The sequence below is a fragment of the Globicephala melas genome, chromosome 11 (assembly GCF_963455315.2).
Source record: "Globicephala melas chromosome 11, mGloMel1.2, whole genome shotgun sequence".
In the NCBI taxonomy this organism is placed as follows: Eukaryota; Metazoa; Chordata; class Mammalia; order Artiodactyla; family Delphinidae; genus Globicephala; species Globicephala melas.
In genome coordinates this window covers 52,350,903-52,377,251 of record NC_083324.2, presented here as the reverse complement: position 1 = coordinate 52,377,251, position 26,349 = coordinate 52,350,903, and the positions used below count along the sequence as shown (strand labels likewise).

The window sequence follows — 26,349 nt, the reverse complement described above, 5'->3', positions numbered from 1 at the left end:
CACCCACCTCGGGACCTGGAGGGAGGGGCGGTCCCACCCACCGGGTCCACCCGGATATGGACCCGCCCGGCCTAACGCCGGCTCACGCGCACACTCTTCTCCGTCTTCCGCACTGAGCCTGGCCCGGACACACGTACACGGTCACCTGGACATCGACCTCACTGGCCGAGCCAAGAAACAGGGCAGGGAGGTTCTCCGGGCTCTCCTGTGCGTCTGGGAGGGGAGGGCAGAGAGCGCTCCCGGGGCATTTTCAGCCAGCGGAGTTATGACACAGTGGACACCAGGGCCGGGACCAGAGGCAAGAGAACTCGGGTTCCTGCGAGTGCCTCCTTAAATTGAGCGTCCTAGGCGCCGCACTGCCTTCACCCTAATCCCCACCCTGATGGACACACGTAAACCTGTCAAATCCAACCCTACCTGGTGTTATCAGACAGCAAGAAGCACCTGGGAACCAGAGGCTCCGAAATGGGTAAGACTGCACTTAAGGCAGGAGAAATCACAGATACTTACAAACAGAGCGAAGTATTCTATTGGCTGTAACTTCTGCTCCCCCCCCCACCTCCACCACCACCACCACCACCCCCGCCCCAAGGTACACGGAGCTGCAGCTGGGTTTCTAAATCTAAAGTTGTTTTTGCTCTTCCGCAGAAGTAGATGGGTTACACTTTCTCCACTGCACTCATCATTTTTGTGCATATAAATATCCAATGCAATCTGGAAGTTTCCAAAATTACCTGGAAAATAGCTTTGAGGACCTCACACTCTCCCCAACACACACACAAGAAAACAAAAACAAATACTGATAGATGATCCCCATCTACAAACCCATAAAGCAGATAAATAATTCAACAGTTAAAAAATTACTAAATGAAATAGAGTCGGCTTTCATGGGGACAGTTCCCCCAGCCCGACTCCTTTCTAGCTCCATATCCTTCCAGGAAGCTTTCAGAGGTGGGTTAGCTCTAGAAATTTTCATGGAGAAGCTTCTGGAGCTGATGAGAGTTGGTTGTGCCCTGAATAAATTACAATCCCAAGTACCCACACAGTGTAAAAAGAGAAAAATTCTCAAGAGACTGCATGGTAGAAAAGACCAACTTCGAAGCCAGACGGAGCTGAGTTCTAATCTATGACCTTGATACCTCTTATAGACTTAGTTTTCTCACCTGCAAAATGGGACTGATGATACTACTGGCTGGGATGAACTATGTGAGAATGTTTATTTGTTCAAAATACTTACCGCCTCTTCCCCTGGGAGGACTGTTCTCCCTCCACATGACCCTCAGGCTCGGCCATGGATTTCTTTTGGCCAGTGGACTGTGAACAGATATGATAGATGCTATGTCCAAACGTAAGTCTAAGATTCATCTCACGGTTCCACCATCTTTCTCTTCCTTCTGCCAGGTGAGCAGCATGTCTCAGATCAGGGCTGTCCTTCAGCTTGGGTCCTGGAGTGAGAAGACGTGTGACAGAGCTGAAGCCAGTTAGCCTTGGCCATACCACATGCACAAAATCTTTGCCGCTGAGATTTTAGGAACCATTTTGTCCCACAGCATAACTTTCCTTGAGCCAGCTGGTCAGTGTATGAGCGATCTTGAAGCCCTTCATTGGCATGAGGACTGGGAGGTGGGCGCATACTGAACAATAATCGTCAGTCGTTATATGCCCACACAGCACCCCTCGTGGGGGCCTGCCACCTGCGGGTCCGGCTAAAAGTGGGAGGTGCCATCATCTTATTTCATATTATCGAACCTCTACCACCTACCCAGCCCACCTGTGACTTCTCACCTTGGACTAAAAAACTGAGACCCTTGAGATAGTCTAGTTGAAGGGGGGAGGGGCTACACTGAAAGGACTAGTCAAGGTCAGAGTGCTAGTCTGTTCAGCCTGCTGTAACAGAATACCACAGACTGGGAGCCTGTAAGCAACAAAAATTTCTCTCTCACAGATCTGGAGGCTGCAAGTCCAAGATCATGGTGCTGGCATGTTCAGGTTCTGGTGAGAACCCTCTTCCAAGCCTCAGACTTTTCACTGTGTCCTCATGTGGCAGAAGGGTCTTGGGAGCTCTGTGGGGTCTCTTTTATAAGAGAACTAACCCCACCCTCATGAACTAAGCACCTCTCAAAGGCCCCACCTCCTAATACCATCACATTGGGCATTAGGATTTCAACATAGGAATTGGGTGGATATTGATAAAGGATTCAAAACCCTCTGCCAAAAAGAAGAAAAAAAATTTTTTTCCAATGCATTGTGGCCTTGTATTACTTCATATAATGCTTTAATTACTCTTGCAGACAGTGTAGGAATTTTATAGGGAAAGTGAGTAATTTGATCAAGTCACAAAAAAAAAACAAATGAGATATCATAACTCTAATTTTCCTGCATCCCAGTCATGGTAGTAATTTATGTCAAATACACTTATGTAGAACATGATTGAGGGAGTTTCTCAGAAACTGTGGTTGACAAATATTCAGACCATAGAAACCAAGGTGGAGCGAGAGCAAGCCAGCTGTGTGGGATCAGAAATGGCCAAAGAGGTAAGTCAGTAGCAAGAGGTGCATGGAGCAGATGTGCTGCAAGAAGAGGCAAGACCATGACAGAGAGAGGAGCACACATGTCCCCACTCTTCCCCGCCTCTTCACCAGGCTAGTGCTTCTCACCCATGGAATTGGGTTTTTTTGTTGTTGTTTTTGTTTGTTTTTTTAATTGAAGTATAGTCAATTTACAATGTTGTGTTAGTTTCAGGTGTACAGCAAAGTGATTCAGTTATATATATATATACTTTTTCTTTTCCATTATGGTTTATTACAGGATATTGAATATAGTTCCCTGTGCTATACAATAAGACCTTGTTGTTTATCTATTTTGTATATAGTAGTTTGTATCTGCTAATCCCAAACTCCTAATTTATCCCTCCCCCACCCCCTTTCCCCTTTGGTAGCCATAAGTTTTTTATGTCTGTGAGTCTGTTTCTGTTTCATAAATAGGTTCATTTGTATCATATTTTAGATTCCACATATAAGTGATATCATATGATGTTTGTCTTTCTCTGTCTGACTTACCTCACTTAGTAATAATAATCCCTAGGTTCATCAATGTTGCTGCAAATGGCATTATTTTATTCTTTTTATGGCTGAGTAATATTCCATGGTATATCTGTACCACATCTTCATCCATTCATCTGTTAATGGACATCTAGGTTGCTTCCATGTCTTGGCTATTGTAAATAGTGCTGCTGTGAACATTGGGGTGCATGTATCTTTTCGAATTAGAGTTTTCTCCAGAAATATGCCCAGGAGTGGGATTGCTGGATCACTGGAGTTTTAAATTTAAAGTCACTTTTTCTAGAAAGCTTCCCTTGACCCACTGTAGAATAGCAAGTGAAGAAAAGATATCTGCAGAATTCTCTTCATGTTGGAAAAACAATTTGAGAACAAAAGAAATAATAAATTGGCAAAAATATTTGCAAAACATACATGCCCAAAACAAGGACTTATTTCCTTAACTTACCCAGATTGTATAAATCATTAAGAAAGATACAAGTGTAAGTAGAATGACTGAAAATCTAACAGCCATCTTGGACCATGTGAAGACTTTGTGAGTGGAAGCCATACATAATTGGAACAAAAGGACAAACACACCACACCTCTTCAAATAATGGGCAGAAACAGTCACCCCGAGTAGGGAGCTGACTACCACAGTTTCTCCACATGGACCCAGAGAGCTGGTCTGGAGTTTCCAGTAACTGTTTCCGGAACCCCCTCTTCTAGCTGGGACTGTCATTCTTGTCAACGGCACATAAAGTCTTAAGAGGATGTTCATGGACCAGCAAGAGTAAATAGTACTAGAAATTAACACAACATTGTAAATCAACTATACTTCAATAAAATAATTTTTTTTATCTTTGTGTTCTGAATTCACAGCATTTTATTTATTTTTATTTATTTATTTACATTTTTGGCTGCATTGGGTCTTTGCTGCGCGCAGGCTTTCTCTAGTTGCGGCGAGTGGGGGCTACTCTTTGTTGCAGTGTGCAGGCTTCTCATTGCAGTGGCTTCCCTTGTTGCAGAGCACAGGCTCTAGGCACGTGGGCTTCAGTAGTTGTGGCACGCAGCCTCAGTAGTTGTGGCTCGCGGGCTCTAGAGCACAGGCTCAGTAGTTGTGGTGCACGGGCTTAATTGCCCTGCGGCATCTGGGATCTTCCCAGACCAGGGCTCGAACACCCGTCCCCTGCATTGGCACGCAGATTCTTAACCACTGCGCCACCAGGGAAGTCCCAAAATAAATTTTAGAAAAAGTAATTAGTCACTGACATGGTTGGCCAGATGCCATACATGAAGCCACAAGTGGAGAGAAGTTTGTCACAAGCAGATCACCCTCTGTTTCAACTTGGTCACATTTGTGTTAGAAACAACTGATCTAATGTGTTCTCCATCCCAAATAATAACAATCATAGCTAATATTTATTGAGCACTTACTATGTGCCAGGCACTGTGCCAAGTGTTTTATACATAGTAACTCGTTTAATCTTTACAACAACCACATGAGCTGTGTACTGTTCCTGTTCCTATTTTACAGGTGGAGAAAAACTGAATCAAAGAAATGTTCAGCAAAAATAGGGCAAGATGTAAAAAATTTTATTCTTGTTCTACAAGGAGAAATAGGAATTTATTTTAGGGCTTCCCTGATGGCGCAGTGGTTAAGAATCCTCCTGCCAATGCAGGGGACACAGGTTCGAGCCCTGGTCTGGGAAGATCCCACATGCCGTGGAGCAACTAAGCCCGTGCGCCGCAACTACTGAGCCTGCGCTCTAGAGCCCGTGAGCCACAACTACTGAGCCCGCGTGCCTAGAGCCTGTGCTCTGCAACGAAGCGAAGCCACCACAGTGAGAAGCCCGTGCACCGCAACAAAGAGGAGCCCCCTCTCGCTGCAACTAGAGAAAGCCCGCGCAGCAACGAAGACCCAACGCAGCCAAAAATAAATAAATTTACTAAAAAAAAAAATTTATATTTCAAAAAAATAGTTAAGCAACATCCCCTGTATAATGGAAAAGGACCTAAAAAAGAAATATATGTATATACATACACATATATGTATAACCGAATCACTTTGCTGTACACCTGAAACTAACACAACATTGTAAATCAACTATATTTCAATAAAAATTTTTTTAAATAAAAAAAATTTTAAGGAGCTTCCCTGGCGGTCCAGTAGTTAAGACTCTATGCTTTCAATGCAGGGGGCATGAGTTCGATCCCTGGTCAGGGAACTAAGATCCCACATGCCACACAGTGCAGCCAAAAAATTTTTTCTTAATTAAATATATGTATAATATCTGGCTTAAACCACTTAAAAAAAAAAAAAGCAGCCTCCCCCCCAAACCCTGTTGGAGCTAGATTTTAAACTCAGGCAGTTTGGCTATTCCACTTGCTTCATAATGGATTCAGTCTTCTTTCTTCTACTTAATGAAACCACTGAAAGTACAGCTCAGTGCCTGGAATTCCATTTCTTGTTACACTTTTGTTCATGTAGAAATTGATTCTCCCATCACCACTGGGAGAGAAGCAGGGCAGGAGCTTGGGCCCCTAGCATCCAGCCACAGGGCCTGCACGCCATAATCCTCAATAAATGTTTATTGTTTGATGAATGAAGTGCAGTTTTACTGGGGAAGAAACAGAAACTCAGAAAAGAGAAGCCAATACTAAACCTGAACTCAGGTCTTCTGACGCCAAGTCCAATGTTCTTACAAATTCACTGCCTGGACTTCAGCAGCAGTATGTACTCGCAACTTTACCAGCCGCTGGGAAGATGGAAACACCACAGTGGGAGTAGGGACAGCCCATCACCCTGTGAACTAGCAGCTCCATCAGGACCGCCCTGGGGGTTATATCCAGGAAAATCAAATTACTGCAATGGTCATATGCAACTTTACAATACAGCCATATATACATTATATTGACATTTTTCCAAAATGGAAATTATGTCATGTTTTGATGATTAATTTATTTAAATGGATGATCATTTGTAAAGATTCATATACACAAAGATACAATGTACAATAGAAAGTGAAATATATTTGTAACACCTCCCCAGAGGAAACCACTGTTAATAAGTTATGTGTATGTTCTTCCAGACATTTTTCTATGCAGAAATATAGTTACAGATTATCTTATTCAAAAACAGGTTCAGGGCTTCCCTGGTGGCACAGTGGTTGAGGGTCCGCCTACCGATGCAGGGGACACGGGTTCGTGCCCCGGTCCGGGAAGATCCCATGTGCCGCGGAGCGGCTGGGCCCGTGAGCCATGGCCACTGCGCCTGCGCGTCCGGAGCCTGTGCTCCGCAACGGGAGAGGCCACAGCGGTGAGAGGCCCGCATACCGCAAAAACAAAAAACATGGCTCATGTATTACAAAATTCTCCCAGAAAGTGTGAATCAGTTTTCACTCTGCTGATCCTGTCTGGGTCTCCTCGCGCCTTTGAGCGATGGCTGAATGGTCTAGGTTGGCCTTGGCTGGGACAGCTGGGCTCTTCGTCCTTACCAGGATCTCTCATCCTCCTGGAGCCTCACCTCAGCTTGTTCTCAGGGCACTGAGAGGGTTCCAGAAAGAGGAAGCATGCAAAGCCTCTTGAAGCCTTGTCTAGGGACTGGCGCAGCGTCACTTCTGCCATATTTCAACAAAGGTGCTGACTTTCCAACATACCCAGGGAGGGGTCAACACGGTAGTGTTCTGGGTTCCCATGGTAACTTAAGGGAAAACTTCCACAATATCCAGAGCCCTTGAGGTCCTGCACATGAACAAGGAAGACATTTTCAAATTCCTTGCAGCAGGAACACACAGAAGCTGTTCTTCCACAGACTCTTAGACAGAAAATGGAAAAAAGGTGGTTGGAAAATAAAGTTGCTTTAAAAACAACAACCAAAAAAACCCCAGAAAAAAACAGTGCTGGAACAATTGGACATTTATATGCAAAAAAGTAAAAAATCCATACTTCACACTTTATTCAAAAATGACCTCAAGGGCTTCCCTGGTGGCACAGTGGTTGAGAGTCCGCCTGCCAATGCAGGGGACACGGGTTCGTGCCCCGGTCCGGGAAGATCCAACATGCCGTAGAGTGGCTGGGCCCGTGAGCCATGGCCACTGAGCCTGCGCGTCCGGAGCCTGTGCTCCGCGACGGGAGGGGCCACAGCAGTGAGAGGCCCGCGTACCGCAAAAAAAAAAAAAAAAAAGACCTCAAAAGGAATCAAAAACTAAAAGGTGAAACAAAAATATTCACTTTTAAAAGAAAGCATAGGAGAAATCTTTATGAACTGGGGTTAGGAAAACAGAGTACCTCTTGTGAAGAGGGAAGTTTGACTGGGAGGCAAAACCAAGGGTTTGGAGAGGGAGTCAAGGACCACGGGAGAATTATTCCCAGGTCTTGAGATGCAATCAAGGGACTCGAAAGAGGATTACAACTTGTTGACTGGATTTTAGAATCACCGTGGACCACTGATTCCTTCCTGCTTCCCATTTCCCCCTTTTTGAACAGGAATATCAGAGCGGCTATCCTGTGTCTGTGCCTGTTGACCACTGTCTGTTGACGGGGGGAGGGGGCAGACAGCCTTTCTTCAGTTTCACAGGTTGCAGGAATGAACTCAAGGAGCTGATCTTAAATAGCTACCCCTGAGCATCCTCTCCTCTCCTGGACTCAGCTTAGAGGACGTGATTCTGACTTCAAGCTGGTGCAGTGATGGGAGGAGACTCTTAGGGGCCCTTGAGAGGACGACTGTGTTTTGCATGTGGGAGGGATATAAATAATTTGTAGCCAGCCTATAGTGGTTTCAAAGATATGTCTACAAATTCTGTGATACTTTCTCAAGAGGTGGAGCTTAATTCCTCTCCCCTTGAGTGTGGAATAGACTTGGTGACCCACTTCTAGTGAAGAGAACATTGGCAGAAGTAATGAGACATCATGTCCAAGGTTATGTTATAAAAAGACAATGGTTTCTGTCTTAGGTGAATGTTCTCTCTGTTTCTGCCTCTCATCATTCGCACTAGGGAAGCCAGCTGCCATGTCATAAGGACACCCAGGCAGCCTACAGAGAGGAATTAAAGCATGCCAGCCACTATGTGAGTCATCTTGGAGGCAGGTTTTCAGAGGCCAGCTGACCGCCACATGAGGGACCTTGGAAGCACGTCCACCCCAGTCAAGCCTCAGGATGACTGCAGCCCTGACCGACAGCTTGGCTGCAACCTCATGAGAGACCCTGAGGCAGAACCACCCAGCTAAGCTGCTTCTGGATTCCCAACCTTCAGAAACTGTGAGACAGTAAGTGTTTCTGTTTTAAGCCACTAAATTTGGGATAATTTTTTACTCAGCAGTAATTAACTAATACAGATGGCTACCTTGAAAGTTGTCATTTTGTAATTTTTATCTCTTTGTTTCCTTTTCACTACCCTTGACCAAATTTTCATATCCTGAAGATATGAAGCAGGGAAAATAAAATAACTCAGGGCAGGTTAAAATAAAAATGATATATCAGGGGCTTCCCTGGTGGCGCAGTGGTTGAGAGTCCACCTGCCGATGCAGGGGACGCGGGTTCGTGCCCCGGTCTGGGAAGATCCCACATGCCGCGGAGCGGCTGGGCCCGTGAGCCATGGCCACTGAGCCTGCGCGTCCGGAGCCTGTGCTCCACAACGGGAGAGGCCACAACAGTGAGAGGCCCGTGTGCCGCAAAAAAAAAAAAAAAAAAAAAAAAATGATATATCAATGTAGTATTGACAAAAGCATAGACACATAGAAAAATGGAACAGAATAGAAAATCTAGAAATAGTTCTACAGAATAGCCAATTGACTTTTGATAGAAGTGCAAACACAATTCAGTGGAGCTTTCTGTATTAGTTTCCTGTTTCTGCTGTAAACTAGTACCATAAACTTGGTGGCTTAAAACAATACAAATTTATTATAATTTATTATCTTACAGTTCTGGCAGTCAGAAATTCAAAAATGGGTCTTACAGGCTATAATCAAAGTATTAGCAGGCAGTACAGTATTTTTTCTGAAGGCTCTAGGGGAGAGACAGTTTCCTGCCTTCTCCAGCTTCTAGGGGCACCTGCATCCCTTGGTTCATGGCCCCTCCAGCAATGGCATCACCCCAACCTCTGCTTCTGTCGTTTCATTTCCTTCCGATTCTGACCCTCCTGTGTCCCTCTTACAAGAATTCTTGTGATTACATTGAGCCTACCTAGGTGATCTTTTCAACAAATGATGCTAGAACAACTGGACATTCATATGCAAAAAAAAAAATAAGAACCTTACCTACACCTTATACAAAAATTAACTCAAAATGAATCATAAACCAAAATGTGGAAGGTAAAACTCTTAAACTTTAGGAAGAAAACATAGGAGAAAGCTTTATGAACTTGGATTAGGGAAATAGTTCTCAGATACTACAACAAAAGCATAATATATTGTTAAAAATTGAAAATTTGACATTATCAAAATTTAAAAATTTTTGCTCTGCAAAGACACTGACAAGAGAATGAAAAGACAAGCCACAGGCTGAGGAAAATATTTACAAGTCACGTACCTGACAAAGGACTTGTCCCCAGAATATGTAAAGAACTCTAAAAATGTAGAACTAAGAAAATAAACAGCCTTATTTTTTTAATGGTGGAAGTTTTAAATAATCATCAAATGTGATATACAGATGACAAATAAGTACATGAAGAGATGCTCAACATCTTTAGTCATTGGGGAAATACAAATTAAAACTACAATGATATACTACATACCTACTGGTATGGCTAAACACACACACACACACACACACACCACAAAAAACTAATGATACCACGTGCTAGTGAAGACTTAGAGTAACTGGAACACTTATACATTGCTGGCGAGAATGCAAACTAGGACGGCCACTTTGGGAAACTTTTTGGCAGTTTTTTCTAAAGTTAAACATACACTTACCAAGTGAATAGGACAGAGAAAGACAAAGACTATGATTTCACTCATATGTATAGTAAAAGAAATTTTCACATATGGAGATATAAGAAGTCATTCTGGCTTATACATGAATGCACTTGAATTTCATGCTAAAACAGCCTGTTTGTGGCTTATCAAACATACATTGTACATCTCCTTTAATTATTAAGGAAAAGGGCACATTGACCAGAAGTCAAGAATGTCCATGTTAAAAATAAAGATTAGGGGCTTCCCTGGTGGCACAGTGGTTGTGAGTCCGCCTGCCGGTGCAGGGGACGCGGGTTCGTGCCCCGGTCCGGGAGGATCCCACGTGCCGCGGAGCAGCTGGGCCCGTGAGCCATGGCCGCTGAGCCTGCGCGTCCGGAGCCTGTGCTCCACAACGGGAGAGGCCACAACAGTGAGAGGCCCGCGTACCGCAAAAAAAAAATGAAAAATAAAAAAAATAAAGATGAAATGCCTCCCTTCGTGGGACACCAATGTTGGTCCTCCTCTGGCAATAAGACTCCCTTCCCAGGTGCCAAGGCCATGCTGACTTGCTGTGTACATGCTGATCTATTTTTTGAAACCTTGAAGGAATGTTTCCCTGACTTGTTTGATGTTCTTTGTTCTGACAAGACATAAAACTGTGCAGCGTCTGTCTTCAGGGCTATAGTCCTCAGTTTGGCTCAAATAAAACTCTTTTCTATTCCTTTTATAGATTGTTTATTGGTTATTTTCATCAACATGTGGAATATAAAAAACTAACAAGCAAACAACAAGGTCCTACTGTATAGCACAGAGAACTATATACAATATCCTATGATAAACCATAACAGAAAAGATTATTTTAAAGAAGAAAGTTTACATATATATATATGTATATATGTATAACTGAATCACTTTGCTGTACAGCAGAAATTAACACATTGTAAATAAACTATACTTCAATAAAAATATTGATAAAAAACAAACAAACAAAACAAAATAAATGAACAAACCAAACAAAAACAAACACAAAGATACAGAGAACAGAGTAGTAGCTACCACAGGAGGAGGGGCCGGGAGGGAGGGTGAAATGGGTAAACGGGATGGAAACCAAATTTTTGGATGTGAGCACATTGTAGGGTATACAGAAGTAGAAATATAATGTTGCACACGTGAAACTTATATAATGTTATAAATCTATGTTACCTCAATTAAATACAAGTGAAAGAACAACAACAATGACAGCAACAACAAATACAACCCCGTTATCCCACTTTGGATGTTTATCTAAATGTAACAAAAGTCTATGTTCACAATAAAACCTCTAGAAGAATGTCTATTGCTGCTTTATTCATAATCATCAAAATGTGGAAACAACCCGAGTATCCCTCAACTGGGGAATGAACTGAAAACAAAACAAAACATACATTCATACAACGGACAACTACTCAGCAATAAGAGAGAGCAAACTGTTGATCCCTGCAACAGCACAAGTAAATCTTGAATGCATTATGCTAAGAAAAATAAGCCAGACTGAAGCACGTACTATGTGATCCCATTTATAGGACACTCTGGAAAAGGCAAAAGTACAGGGACAAGGAACAGATCAGTGGTTGCCGAGAGGTAAGGGTGAAGCCAGGGTCTGACTACAGAGTCAGCTGGAGAGGATTTTTTGGAGTGGGGTGGGGTGATGGACCTGCTCTGTAGGAGGATTATGGCAGTGGTTATAAGGACTCTATCCACTTGTCAAAACTCATAGACTGTCCACCAAAAAAGAGTGAATTTTATTAAATGTAAAAATTTTAAACAAATTTTTAAAAAGAAAGAAAAAAAGATATATGAGGTCAAGTGCCAGGTTACCTTCATGTTAGGGAATGGGTTCCCTATGTCAGGGAACAGAAGGACGAATAGATGCAAGGACGGATGGATGGATGCATGGGTGCATGGAAGGAGGGATGGATGAATGTTTGCCTACCTGCATACTTATCATCACCTGCTCAAATCTTTAGGTTTCCCAGGTGATATTACTCAGACCTTTTTATTTACTGATTGATTGATATTACTCAGACCTTTATTCTTTTTATTTATTTATTTATTTATTTATTTATTTATGGCTACACTGGGTCTTCTTTGCTGCATGCAGGCTTTCTCTAGTTGCGGCTAGTGGGGGCTACTCTTCATTGTGGTGCATGGGCTTCTCATTGTGGTGGCTTCTCTGTTGCAGAGCACGGGCTCTAGGCGCGGGGGCTCAGTAGTTGTGGCTCGCGGCTCTAGAGTGCAGGCTCAGTAGTTGTGGCGCATGGGCTTAGTTGCTCCGCGGCATGTAGGATCTTCCCGGACCAGGGATCGAACCCATGTCCCCTGCATTGGCAGGTGGATTCTTAACCACTGTGCCACCAGGGAAGCCCTACTCAGACCTTTTAGGAAGGAATGCCAGTGTCTTTTCTATAACTATCCTCCGTTTACATTTCAGTGAGTGTCTGAGTCTAAATGCGACACCAAATGTGAAAATTCTTTATAAACTAAAAGTGTAATACGAATGTCAGCTGTGCTACTGCTAAAGGAAGAAACAATCTAGACATTCATTTGTTCTGCAACAATGTTGAGGCTCATGAAAGGCCACAAAACAAATACCCCAGCTTAAAAATCCATAGAAAACCCCCGTCCAAAGATGCAGTGAAATACACGTGCAGTGAATGCTTAAGGTACCTGTGGTACAAAGCCACCACTAATGACCATCCACGACATGTCCCCTTCCCAACTTGACATCCGACAAATGCTCTATGAAAGGCTGGAAAGAGAAGATGAAGCCAATCTCGGAATTTTCCTGAAAAGGAAAATGAAACCCAGAAAGAGGAAGAGACGTCCCCAGGGTCACACTGTGAGCTGGTGGTAGAGCCGGAGCCCCAGTCTCGTGCTGAATGTTCTTCACAGGAGTCCACTTCAATTCAGTTTTAAGTGGTCTGCACAATAGTTATGCCAGCTTCCCAGTGGCTGAGCCCATATAACCAGACTGGCAGATTACTGAAATAGGCAAAATATTCCAGAGACATAAAAATGAAAAAAAAAAAACAATGTAGCATTCCTACAAAGAAAAACATCTGCCCCAGGAAACCTTTTAAATTTAACTGAGAATTGTAACATTCTTTTTGCTGCAATCTGCTGGGGAGGACTGTGATTTCTCTCTGCCCTCCCAGGCAAGAGAACAACGACATGATTGTGGGTTCTTTTACTCAGAGGGTTTCTCAACCTCTGCATATGAGCCAACCTATGCTCTGATCTGAAGAATTTTTTTAAGATATAAATTTCCAAGGAAGAAAGGGGGTTTGTGGACCTTAAGGCTTTTATCCACAGATCTAAGAATTGGTTTTCCTAAAGTTTAGAAAGAGAACAGACCACTCTACTGGAAATCTAGTATCTTTGTACTACCCAGTCAAGGGAAAGAGAGGAATTCCAGAGACAAGCAACTGCCATGTATTGAAGTTTATTTTTGGATTAATCCTAACATTCGGGTCAATTTCTGTAGTTTGAAACTACTGAAGAAAGAATACAAAATTGCCCGAAGCAAAAGACCAAAAAGCAATAAATAGAGAGATCCCATACTCCTCTCCAGAGAGTGCAGACTTTAAAAAATAAATAAAAACAAACAAACATGGACCAAGAGATTATCATACTAAGTGAAGTAAATCAGAAAGAGAAAGACAAACACCATATGATATCACTTACATGTGGACTCTAAAATACGACACAAATGAACCTATCTACAAAACAAAAACAGACTCATGGACATAGAGAACAGACTTGTGGTTGCCAAAAGGGGCGATGGGAGAGGGAAGGGTTGGGAGTTTGGGATTAGCAGATGCAAACTAGTATATATAGGATGGATAAACAACAAGGTCCTACTGTATAGCACAGGGAACTATACTCAATATCCTAAAACAACAACAAACAAAAACTTGACAAGTATCTCTGGACAGGAGGTAGAAAGCTCATTGTTGTGAGAACTTCATTTCAAATAACAGGGAGCTTGTGAATCTTGGAGAACTTAAGGAAAATCAAAGGGCTTCTCCCCTTCTCCCCACAAGGCTCCCCACTCACAGTGGGATAGAAACCAAAAGGAAGGCAATGATCATGGAGATGCATCTTGATGCAAAGGTGGGTGCCTTTATATACAGATATCGTGCCCTTTCTACAGTTGAATGGTTTACTTCCTTACAAGACACATTTAGGATCATCATATGCTCCAATTTACTGGCAGACATTATGCAGTAAATTATTTCTGGCTATAAAAGCATGCCCGATGTATGTGCCTAGCACAGCCCCATGAGTATGACTATTACAGTTGCAATAGACAGTGTTTAAGTTCTAGTAGTCTTATGATCATTTAGGGACATCATTCATTTTTAGAGACAGAGAGGAGTTAGTGAATTGGCAGATGCCAGACACAAGGAGAATTTCGTATTTAGCTTTCCACATCAGATAGTCTGCTTATAACACATTTCATCAAACAAATATTTTGGGATGGGAGATGGAAGGGCTGGGGCTTAGTGGCATTTGGGGTCCAGTGGACTTGAATGTGCATCCAGCTTTGCCTCTTCCTTGCCATGGAAGTAACCAACTCTCTCTCTTGGAGCCCCAGTGTTTTCATCAGAAAAATGTGGATGCTGTTTTAAGGCTCAAATAAGATATTTTGTGTTATGCTTTGTGAATAGTAAAGTACCAAAAAATGAGAGGGTGTGTTTGGGTTTTTGTTTTCCTTTCAGCATTTCTCCCCCAAATGAAAAGGAAGGGAGAAAAAATGTCCTCACCATCAAGTTATACTCCCCATCAGCATACCTCACCACTGGTGGTTCAGCCCGTCAAATGAAAACTACTCACAAAACATTCCACATGAGCACTGAGTCAGTTGATTTCTTGCTGGCAAGGGAGAATTGTTAACAGTCAGAATTTCAGCAGAGAGTTGTCCCCAAGCACTGGGTTTATTTACAACTGAGAAAGAGAACTTCACAAGTATATTAATTTGGGATCGCATGGCTTGAGATACTTCATTCTGTCACCAGCAGAACCCGTAAGCAATTTCCAATCACCTTGTCTCTTTCATTGGATATTTTTGATTTTTGATACATAAATGACAAATAAGGTAATTTGGATTTCCTGTTTTAAAGCTGTTCTTTCCAACTGGCTACCCATTAATTCAGTCCATATTGGGAACTCCACCTCTTCCCTCTTTGGCTCTAGTCTCCTGTTCCTGATTTTCCCTTAATAGCCCATGTCTATTGGTTTTTCTGTCCGTATAGAGTTCTTCCCCCTTTGGTTATGGTAGATCTCCACCATTACTGGAGAGTTTCCAACTATCTCAGTTCTTTTTCAAGAACTGAGAGAGTTTTGGATAAATAAAATTTATTTTTCCAAATGAGAGTACCCACCAGCTTTGGGTAGTCATTCACACTTTAGAATAAATGGATCTTTAACATCTATTTAACTAATCTGCATTCATAAGAAAATGCAAGTTTGAGGAAGATGTATGAAAGAGAAAAAGGAGGGGCATAATTTGCGAAATTCAAATCAGTCAGATACAGATGATAATCTCCAGGAGAGGGCCTAATTTTTACTTTTCCTTTGGTCCTGCTTTGCTGTCAGCATTGCTCTGGGACTTACAGGCTTGATCAGCTATCTCCCCTCTGCTCTCTTGATGGCATTATTTTAACTCCAGGGACAGGCTGTACCCGGGCTGCAGTAGTCACCTGAGGTGTGGCACGGGGCAAAAGTATCATTTTCTCTGCCTTGCTAGCCCCTTCCCCACTAGGTTCCCCTATGTCAACGGTGATGATATGGCCCCCAATTTTTTCTTTCTTTTCAATAAATCTGATTACCTATTTATGCCCCAGGAGGTTGTTTCCAAAAAGATATTTTAAAATCATTAAAAAAAAAATCATTAGGGGCTTCCCTGGTGGCGCAGTGGTTGAGAGTCCGCCTGCCGATGCGGGGCACATGGGTTCGTGCCCCGGTCCGGGAGGGTCCCACATGCCGCGGAGCGGCTGGGCCCGTGAGCCATGGCCGCTGAGCCTGCGCTCCGCAACGGGAGAGGCCACAACACTGAGAGGACCGCGTACCGCAAAAAAAAAAAAAAAAAAAAAAAAAAAAATCATTAGCCATTCATCTCTCTTGCTATGGGGTTCAGCAAATCTGGCTGTCTCAACTATACCCCGGTGTCAGGAATAGGATCACTACCCTGACAGCTCTGCCTTTCCCAGGCACACCCACCACCCAGGGAAGTACGACCCACAGAGCACTCTATTTTATAATGGAACTCTCCAATCAGACTCTAAATAATTTCACTGCCGTCACAGAACCGGCCCTAAAGACAGGGCGTGAAAGGGATCATTCAATTCCCTCACCTGAGTTCAGTGCCGAAATGTTCCTGAGAGGCCTCTTCAAGACTAATTCGTTTTCCTTTTTAACATCTAGAGCTGTGACCCTGGCCGTTCCTCAAGGTTTGAGTCACATGGTCTAATGATTGTCTTCATGGGGAGATTATCTCCCTGTCGGAAATTTCAGCCTTCATTCTGCCTTCCTTAATCGTACCAGGTTATTCTATTCAAGGCTTTCTTCCTGTACCTGGTAAATGGTGTTCATTTTCCTGGGTCTTATACACGTGTCAGCCTCCCTCCCTTCCTTACACCTTCACTGTGGCATGGTCATTCTGCTCAGGTGAGTTAGCACTTGAGATAAAGGAGGAAAATTAAGATCAGAGTCATGTCCAAGCTTATATTATATTATAATACGTGCTTACAAAACCAAAGGTCCATTCCAAATGGTATTTAGGATCAAATTGCCTCCAGTTGGTTCTGCTACTTCAATAACTATATGACCTCTGTGGGCTTCCTTATCCAAAACTGAGTGGCAGGTAAAGACCATCATACCTCTCCAGAGGGCCTCTGTGAGGGCTAACTGACACCTGTAAGGAGGCCAGCATACTGACCCACGTGTGAAGGGTAATGAATACACCTGTATAAGCCCATCGCTTACCTCACTCATTCTACAGGTATTTCCGCAACATCTTCTGTGCAAAATCATGGCACTATTCTCAGCACAGTGTGTCAGCCCCTACCCCGACTGTTCCTCCTTTCACATTGTTAGCTGTCCCCCCTCAATGCCAGTTCCATGTAGGTTACACTCCAGTTTCCAACATCTCACCTTCTCTGCTCAGCATCTCTCTCTTCTTCCTGGAACTGCTCCCCCCCGTCTCCAGCCACGTGGTTCACAGCAAAGACCTTTTTCTTACATGGTCACAGCTGAAGACTCTAAGATGGGCAGCTTGTCAAACTAGACCACACAGAGTCCTCCCTGGAGAGCCATGGAACTGGGACTGAGGAGAGACCGTCCTTCTTTCCTGGTGGCAGCCTTGGGGAGTGGGTCCTGGGAGCCTTGGCAGCCATGTTCCTGGCTGTGTGGACAAGGTCCATGGCAGGAATAGAGAATCAAGCCAACAAACAGGCAGAGTTCAGAGGGGGAGAGAAGACCTCCCGTGCCACTGGGGTCCTTGAATAAAGATGCCCTCAGATCCAGGTCAGTGTCTGTTCTTCCTGAAGCCTGGCCATTCCACCTATGCTTCGTGGCATGAGCTCCCCACCATTGTTCCAGGTGGGGTTCTGTGCTTGAAAACAAGAGACACCTAAGATGAGGGGCAAGCTTATCCATCCAGCCAGAATGTGTCCCAAGAGCATTACCCCTTCCAGTTAGGAGGTTGGGAGTAACATATACACACTACTATTTATAAAATAGATAATCAACAAGGACCTACTGTATAGCACAGGGAAACATATTCAATACCCTGTAAATAACCTATATGGGAAAGAATCTGGCAAAGAATAGATAGAGGACTTCCCTGGCGGCGCAGTGACTAAGAATCCACCTGCCAATGCAGGGGACACGGGTTCGAGCCTTGGTCTGGGAAGATCCCACGTGCCGCGGAGCAACTAAGCCCGTGCGCCACAACTACTGAGTCCACGTGCCGCAACTACTGAAGCCCGGGCGCCTAGAGCCCATGCTCCGCAGCAAGAGAAGCCACTGCAATTAGAAGCCCACGCACCGCAACAAAGAGTAGCTCCCGCTCACTGCAACTAGAGAAAGCCCGCACGCAACGAAGACCCAACGCAGCCAAAATAAATAAATAAATAAATTTATTTTTAAAAAAGAATAGATATGTGTAAATAAATAAATTAATTAAATATATATCTAGTACATTAAAAATAAAGAATTACGCCTTCCTCACCCCTTCCCTATGCCCTTGCTGCTCTGTTGGCACATTCTGTCTCCTATCTCAGTGTGCCGATGAAATAATCATCACAGCCACTTCTCAAGGGTCTCTAGCAGAGGAAGCATGTCACACCCATCATTGCTCTTCATGATACTAAATTACAATCTCAAAAGGTAAAATCATGACTCAGGTACACATGTGAAATGAACACGTGTCAAAGGTTTTATCCAACTCGTTAATTATAGGAGGCTGGTAAGATGTTAAAACTGGTTCAAATAAGAATTGGAATTACAGAGATTTGTATTCTCTATCAGACAAAATTAGTTGGCAGTGCCATGAACAGGAACCGTTTGCATTACTATGAGCCATCAGTTTTCTCAACTTAATTTCTACCCTCAGAGAGTGGTTTAAAAAAAAGTCTCTCCAACAGCAAGTCAATTAAATGTGCACGCCCCTATGGAAACATATCTCAGAAGTTCCCCTAAACAATGGCAAGCACTCCCTGATAGGACACCCAATAATCTGTTTTGTCCATTTTCTTTTTTTTTTTTTAATATATATATATATATTATTTTGGCTGCATCGAGTCTTAGTTGGTTCACACGAGATCTTTCGTGGCAGCGTGCAGGCTCTTCATTGCGGCATGCAGTTTCTGTAGTTGTGGCACTTGGGCTTAGTTGCCCCACGGCATGTGGGATCTTAGTTCCCTGACCAGGGATCAAACCGGTGTCCCCTGCATCGCAAGGCGGATTCTTAACCACTGGACCACCAGGGAAGTCCCCCTTTTGTCCATTTTCAATCTTTGGACAATCTTTTCTGATAATTACAACAATTCTGTAACAGAGGGATGATTATATTCAATAAATAATAATAATAATCCCTTTAGAGATGAGGAAACTGAGACCCAGAGAAGTAAGAAACTTGTTTTGCTCACATAATTAGTAAATGGCAGGTTGGGATTCAGACGCAGCCCTGACTCCAAAATCCTGATCTAAACCATCCAAGTTGGCCAGGGCCTAGGGACACTTCTTGCCTCACACTAGTCTATCTAGGGGAACGTGTCACTCACTCATTCACCCACTGAACAGATATTGCTCTTATCCTGTGTTCTAGGTGCTGTGATGAATTGCTGTCTCAATCAGCCCAAGACCACCAGGCACAAACCTCAGACTGATAAAGTCAGGTTCATTGACGTATGGCAGAGGGACTGCACATCAGAGAATTCATAGGCGATCTCACCAAACAAAGGAAAAGAGAGAGTTACAGGACTGGGGGAAAGAATGGCGGTTAGGTGAAATGTAAATGAAGCCATATACTGATAGACTCAAAGCAAAGCAGGGCTGTGTTAAGGTATTATCATAAGTCCTGGACTATGAAGTGGACCCAGGGACCTGTTTACTTGGAAACAAAGTTATGATAGCGTTGGAATACTGTTATCCGAAGTTTTGCACCTGGGTTGTAAGCTCTGCACCTGGTTTGTAAATGAGGCTTTTCTCTGTGTCATGACTTAGACGCGCCTCCCCCCTCCCCCCCACCCCACACCGTGGGATGTTTCACTTTTTAAAATGTTTCTTATTATAACTGACACATAATATTATGTAAGTTTAAGGTACACAGCATGTTGATTTGATACATTTACGTATTGCAATCTCATTGCCATCGTAGCCTTAGCTAACACTTCTATCACATCACATAACTATCATTTGTTTTTTTGTGGTGGATGCTTCATTCTAACTAACATAATTCCAGACAGCAAAGTTTCTGATAGTCTATTATTTTAGAGAAAAAATTCTTCAGTGAGTAAGAAACCAGTACTCACTCTAAGAAGGGAGTTGTTGTAACACTCTATAGCTACAGTGTCCTTGAGAGAGAGATTAATTTTTGTTAACTTTGGAAAAGATTTTATCTGTGTTTTTATCCCAGCCTGATGACTGGCCAGGTAGATTTTAAAAGTCCGTGCTAATTTTTACTTTCTTATGTCTCTGTGAGGGCCACAGATAATCAGGTCATTACAATACAGTGCGGAAAGGTGTCGAATTAGGGGATTTACTTTAGACGTAAGTTAGGTTAAGGAAGACTGCCTGCACGAGGCAGACCCTGCTCTGGGAAAAGCAGGAGTTGGGCAAATGAAGGGTGGGTTACCTTACCGCACAGCAAGGACTTGGGCAAAGGCGTAAGAGGGAGAGGAGGAACTGACGTAGGACTCTCCTACATCGAAGGGTGGAACGCACAGTCACCTTAGAGTGTGTGTTCTTTGTTCAGGGAAGGGTTATTGGCGTGTTCTTCCTATATATGCCCAAGTGAAAGGCAAGTAGGCTGCATGGGGCTGCCGCTTCCTAAGGCACCTGGTTATGGAGCAAAGCTGATCCTTGAAGAGGAAGTAGAGCCATTTTGTCGACTTTGCCCTGAACCATCCTATCCTATTCCTGAGAACATTCAGGGGAACAAGGCTGGCCTTCAACCAATGCTGAGTTGCAGGGAAGGACAATGAGACTCCAGAGATAAAAGTGCTACAGAGACATAAGGTGGCCTCGAGGAGGGACCTGGATTTAGCAGTGGGTGGTATCATTCCAGGTCCTGGGAGGGAACAGACTGCACAGTGAAACGGGCTAGTTCTCTTGCTTGTCTCTTCACTGGCTGAACCCAAACGGAAGTGGAAGGGGAGGAAGCCTGCGGATGCTCTCTGGAGAGGTGGGCCTTCCAGGGCCCAGAGCAGGGTGGAGAAGGGAGAATCATGGGTCTGGAGAGGCAGAGTGGAAACTCTGAGCACAGGGGTTAATGCTGACAGTGCTTTCCAACCTGTTCACCCTGCCAACAGCTGAGTTTGAAACAGTGAGATAAAGGAGTTGTTACTTACAGCACAGCAGGGAGGGGCAGACCCAAGGTCGGTGGAGATGGTGTCTGCTACAAAGTGACGCCTCCGGAGCCAGGAATAAGAAAGCTTTGTTGATTACTCCCTTATTTAGTTTTCATTTTAACTGTTTTATTTAAAATCATTTATTATTGAATTTAAAAAGCCGGAAAGCGTGACCATGGTTGTACCCTTGGTTAAAGAAGCAGATCATACCAATTCAAGTGGCAAAGGCTGAGGCCCGATGGCTGAGCAGATCTGGAACATCAGGTAGAGACTTTACCCTGATGGCAGTGTGGGCCCGCCCCCGATGCCCCCCCACCCCCGACCTCCCCCCAACCCCAGGGAAGGAGGGGTGGAAGCAGGAGAGCACAGTTCCCTGGCCCGCCTTCGCTGGATTATTGCCGTGATAGGCGAACTCCTGGCCTCTCACTTCTACCACCAGGAAGGATTGCACATCAATGCCACGGTCAGCTGACTTTCCCGCCCAGAGAGAAAGGGTAGCTGGAAAGAGCTGAGAACAGACAGGGAACCAGTCAAGGGAGACAGAACACAAGCACCAAAAACAGGACCTGCTTTCCAGCCTCAAGCCTTGAAAATATGCAGGAGGAGATTTAGAAAATCTTGGTTCTAAGCACCACATTCTTTGGTTTTTCTACACTTCTAAGCTTTTGAGGAATGTACAAACTGGTTTCCAAAGTGTTCTGAGTTTTCGTTCAACAAGACTGTCACCTGCTTGTGCCAGGTACCAAGGGAACAATGGAGGGTAGGGGTTTGGGGGGAACATGGGTGCTCTCCAGACTCTCACAGCTTCGCAGAGCGATAGATGCACAAAAAACTGCTTCAAAGTGTGTCAAGGCCCTAGAACAATGCAGGGCATATTATAGACAAAAAATAAAAGATGGCTAGAATTTTTTAAATTGGTTTTTGGAAAACAGGTGCAGAAATTGAGTTAATTATAATCCTCAACTCCCAGCATCTACATCAGTCTCTTATTTTCTCCCTCCAGTTCCCACCCCTATTCTCTCCCCTCCTCCTCTGATTTAATGGACTTGATAAGTACTTTTGCATATGTTGATATCCTTGTTAAAATATACAGGAGTCATATTGTCCATGGATCTGAATCTGCTTCTTTCAGTCAACACTGATTTTAAGATCTGCCTAGTACAGTAGCTAAGACGTGGAAGCAACCTAGATATCCATCAACAGATGAATGGATAAAGAAGATGTGGTACATATATACAATAGAATATTACTCAGCCATAAAAAAGGATGAAATAATACCATTTGCAGCAAGCTGGATGGACCTAGAGATTATCATAGTAAGTGAACTAAGACAGAGAAAGACAAATACCATACAATATCACTTATAGGAGGAATCTTTAAAAAAATGATACAAATGAACTTATATACAAAACAGAAATAGACTCACAGACATAGAAAACAAGCTTATGGTTACCAAAGGGAAAGGGGGGGGAGGGATAAATGAGGAGTTTGGGATTAATATATACACACTACTATATATAAAATAGATAACCAACAAGGACCTACTGCATGGCACAGGGAACTATACTCAATATTTCGCAATAACCTATTAGGGAAAAGAATGTGAAAAAAATAGATATATATGTATGTATAACTGAATCACTTTGCTATACACCTGAAATTAACACATTGTAAATTAACTATACTTCAGTTAAATAAGTAAGTAAATAAGATCTGCCCAGGATGCACCTGGATATCAAGTTTATAGTACCTAACTGCAGAAAGTTACCCCATAGGTTGATCTGTTCCATAGTCCTTATTCCGTCCTCCTCTTGTTAAAAGCCTGGTTGCCTCCACCTGCCCAATACCAGGTGAATACTGAGATGAACACCCATGGACGCATCCATTCGTGGGCTGTGGCAAGTTTCTCTGGAGTACTTACCCAGGAGTCCTCACCCAGGAGTGGGCTGGCTGGGTCATGGGGTGTATGCAGCATCCCTAAGTTTGGGCACGCTGCTCTCCTGAGACCCACACTTGGAATCATCAGATGCTAACATTTGCCACCCCAGAGGCTATAAAGTGGTATCTCTTTTTTTTTTTTTTTTTTTGCGGTACACGGGCCTCTCACTGTTGTGGCCTCTCCCGTCGCGGAGCACAGGCTCCGGACACGCAGGCTCAGCGGCCATGGCTCACGGGCCCAGCTGCTCCACGGCATGTGGGAGCTTCCCGGACTGGGGCACGAACCCGTGTCCCCTGCATCGGCAGGCGGACTCTCAACCACTGCGCCACCAGGGAAGCCCGGTATCTCATTTTATTTTGCATTTCTCAGTTACATAACCAAGTTGAGCAATGCTGGCCATTTAGATAGTCCCTATGTGCATTTTTCTATTAGATTTGCTTTATAATCTAGATTGTATTTCTGTGTCACTTTTTGATGATGTAAAAATCTCCCTGTAAGACAACTGTCAACTTTGTCACTTGTATCGTATTTAAAATAAATTATTAGGAATTCCCTGGCCATCCAGTGGTTAGCACTCTGTGCTTTCACTGCTGAGGGCCGGGGTTCGATCCCTGGTCAGGGAACTAAGATCCTGTAAGATGCTCGGCGCAGCCAAAAAAAAAGAAAAGAAAAGAAATTCTTAATTTTTATATACTATAACCCATTTAACTTTTTCACCTTTTGGTTTGTGTTTTCTGGGCCTTGCTTAAGAAATACTTCAACCCCACTCCCATCACAAAGATATTCTCCTTCATTTTCTTCTTTTAACTTTATTTTTTTCAATTTATTATTTTTTGGCCGCACTGCGTGACATGCAGGATCTTCATTCCCCAACCAGGGATGGAACCCGTGCCCCCTGCAGTGGAAGGGCCAAGTCCTAACCACTGGACGGCTAGGGAATTCCCTTCTTTTAACTTTATACTTTTATCTTTCCAGGGCACCTTAGTCCATCTGTAGTCCAGTTTTATAAACGAAGTGAGGTAAGGACCCAATTTTATTTTTCTCCAATACTAAGGCAATTTTTCCTTTCTCTATTGATTTGTGCCAACTTTACAATCTATCAAGTTCTCCTGTACACAAAGATTTGTTTGTTTCTGAGCTCTCTGTTCTGTCCCCTTGGGCCAGTTTGTTCATCCATGATTACCATACTGTTTTGTTACTGTTGCTTTGTAGTGTGTGTTAATATCTGGGAAGATGAAGCCTGGCTTTTCTATTTCAAAGTGAACCTAGTGACATGTATCCTTATGGACGTGTATCCTTCCTTAGACATTTTATAGGAAGATGGTAGGGTTTCTTTTTAAAAAAATCCGACTGGAATATTGCTTCGATTGCATTGAATATATAGCCTACTAATTAGAAGGAAATTAGCATCTTTATAATATTAAATCATCCAGTCCAAAATTATGGACTCTCTCTTCATTGATTCAGATCATTTTCTATTTTTTTAAGTTTTTCAAATTTTCTCCAAAGAGGTTTTGAGTACCTCCTTGATATCTTACTTCCTAGATACTTTATATTTTTTGTACTTATGAAAGATACACTTTCTATTATACCTTATAGTTGTTTATCGCTAGTGTAAGGAATGAATGCTATTGAGTCTTGTAAGGTGGTCTTTTTTCTAGAGACCTTGCTAAACCATTATAAATTTTGATAGTTTGTTTATTGATTCTGTTGGGTTTTCTATACAGTTGAGCATATCTTTCGCAAGTAATGACAATTTTATCTCTTCCCTTATTATCCTTTTACCTTTCAGTTCTTTCTTTCTTTTTTTTTTTTGCAGTACACAGGCCTCTCACTGCCGCAGCCCCCCACCCCCCCACACACACACCCACACACACCCCACACTCCCCACCCCCACACCTCCACACACCCCACACACCCCCCACACCCCCCACACCCCACAGAGCACAGGCTCCGGATGCACAGGCCCAGTGGCCATGGCTCACGAGCCCAGCCACTCCGCCGCACGTGGGATCCTCCCGGACCGGGGCACGAACCCGTGCCCCCTGCATTGGCAGGCGGACTCCCAACCACTGCGCCACCAGGGAAGCCCCTTTTAGTTCTTTCTTATGTCTTTTTGCATTGGCTAGAGCCAGCAGTATTGTGTTGAACAACAGTGGTGATATCAATCATCCCTGCCTTATTTCTGATCTTAAGGGAATGCATCTAAAATTGTCCCTTAGTGTAAGATGCTTTCTGTGGGCCTTGGTGTCTCAGCCCAGTTTCCCTAGAAAATGGAATTTAAGGTAAAGTTTAAATGTTAACACTCTACTGGGGAGAGGCGCAAACCCATGGAAGCAAATCAAGGAAGTAAAGCAAGAAATGGGACAGGGGCTTCCCTGGTGGCGCAGTGGTTGAGAGTCCGCCTGCTGATGCAGGGGACACGGGTTCGTGCCCCAGTCCGGGAGGATCCCATGTGCCACGGAGCAGCTGGGCCCGTGAGCCATGGCCGCTGAGCCTGCGCGTCCGCAGCCTGTGTGCTGCAACAGTGAGAGGCCCGCGTAAAAAAAAAAAAAAAAGGGAGGGGGTCAAAGCAAACAGGGAATATGTTCCCAGGCTGGAAACAGTTTCAAACAGTGCTGCCTGGACTTTGAAGCTTGTCTCCATAGAGGCTGTGTGAAATGACTGAGGCACAGTACCACCTGATACAGGTGAAAAGGGAGCACTGTTTTTGCTGTATCCTGCCGTGTTCTGTCTCCCAGTGATGCAGGTCAGCCCCTTAAGGCCTTAACCTCCTTCGTGTTTGGATTCATCCCTCATCCCCCTCAATAGCTTGAAGGAGACTTAGAGTCTCTGCAGGTCCATTCTGGGCAGTGCACAGGTGGGGACTCCTTGGACTGTGGAAATAGCACTGCCACCAAGCGTGCATTCAAGAAATGCCAGATGGTGGCTCACCGCGACCCTCTCAGGTCCTCTCCCCTGACCTCTAGGTGTCTAAGGCCCTAGGAATCGCATGAGCTGTCACCAGGGGCACCCTTGCAAGGGACTGAGGTAGGCATAGCCAAGCAGATCTGGAGTGGTGCATAATGGTTGTGTACACATGGCAGCAGAGTTAGAGCTTGGCATGTTTCCTAGACGTGTTTGCAGTTTGACGAGGCCATGTGTCTAAACTATCATTATTGGAAGGTAGAATGATATGAGTCAGGCTTCCCTGGTGGCGCAGTGGTTAAGAATCCGCCTGCCAATGCAGGGGACATGGGTTCAAGCCCTGGTCCGGGAAGATCCCACATGCCTTGGAGCAACTAAGCCCTTGTGCCACAACTACTGAGCCTGCACTCTAGAGCTCGCAAGCCACAACTACTGAAGCCCGCGTGCCTAGAGC

The 26,349-nt window shown here is 43.9% G+C and overlaps 1 protein-coding gene across 8 annotated transcripts in view; it reads right to left on the bottom strand.

Moving 5' to 3' along the window:
* Positions 1–26,349, bottom strand: part of OSBPL10 (oxysterol binding protein like 10) — a 375,388-nt gene that overhangs the window by 284,840 nt on the left and 64,199 nt on the right. For 2 of the 8 annotated variants that reach the window (XM_060307431.1, XM_060307432.1), the window contains exon 2: positions 1,238–1,445. The exons of 1 other annotated variant lie outside the window; for it this stretch is intronic. In XM_060307431.1, coding sequence (XP_060163414.1) covers positions 1,238–1,445 — 208 coding nt within the window. Of the gene's footprint in view, positions 1–7; positions 139–417; positions 463–1,237; positions 1,446–5,704; positions 5,875–26,349 lie in introns of those variants that run through there. 5 more of the 8 variants (XM_030830040.2, XM_060307437.1, XM_060307435.1 and 2 more) reach the window with 5 other exon arrangements.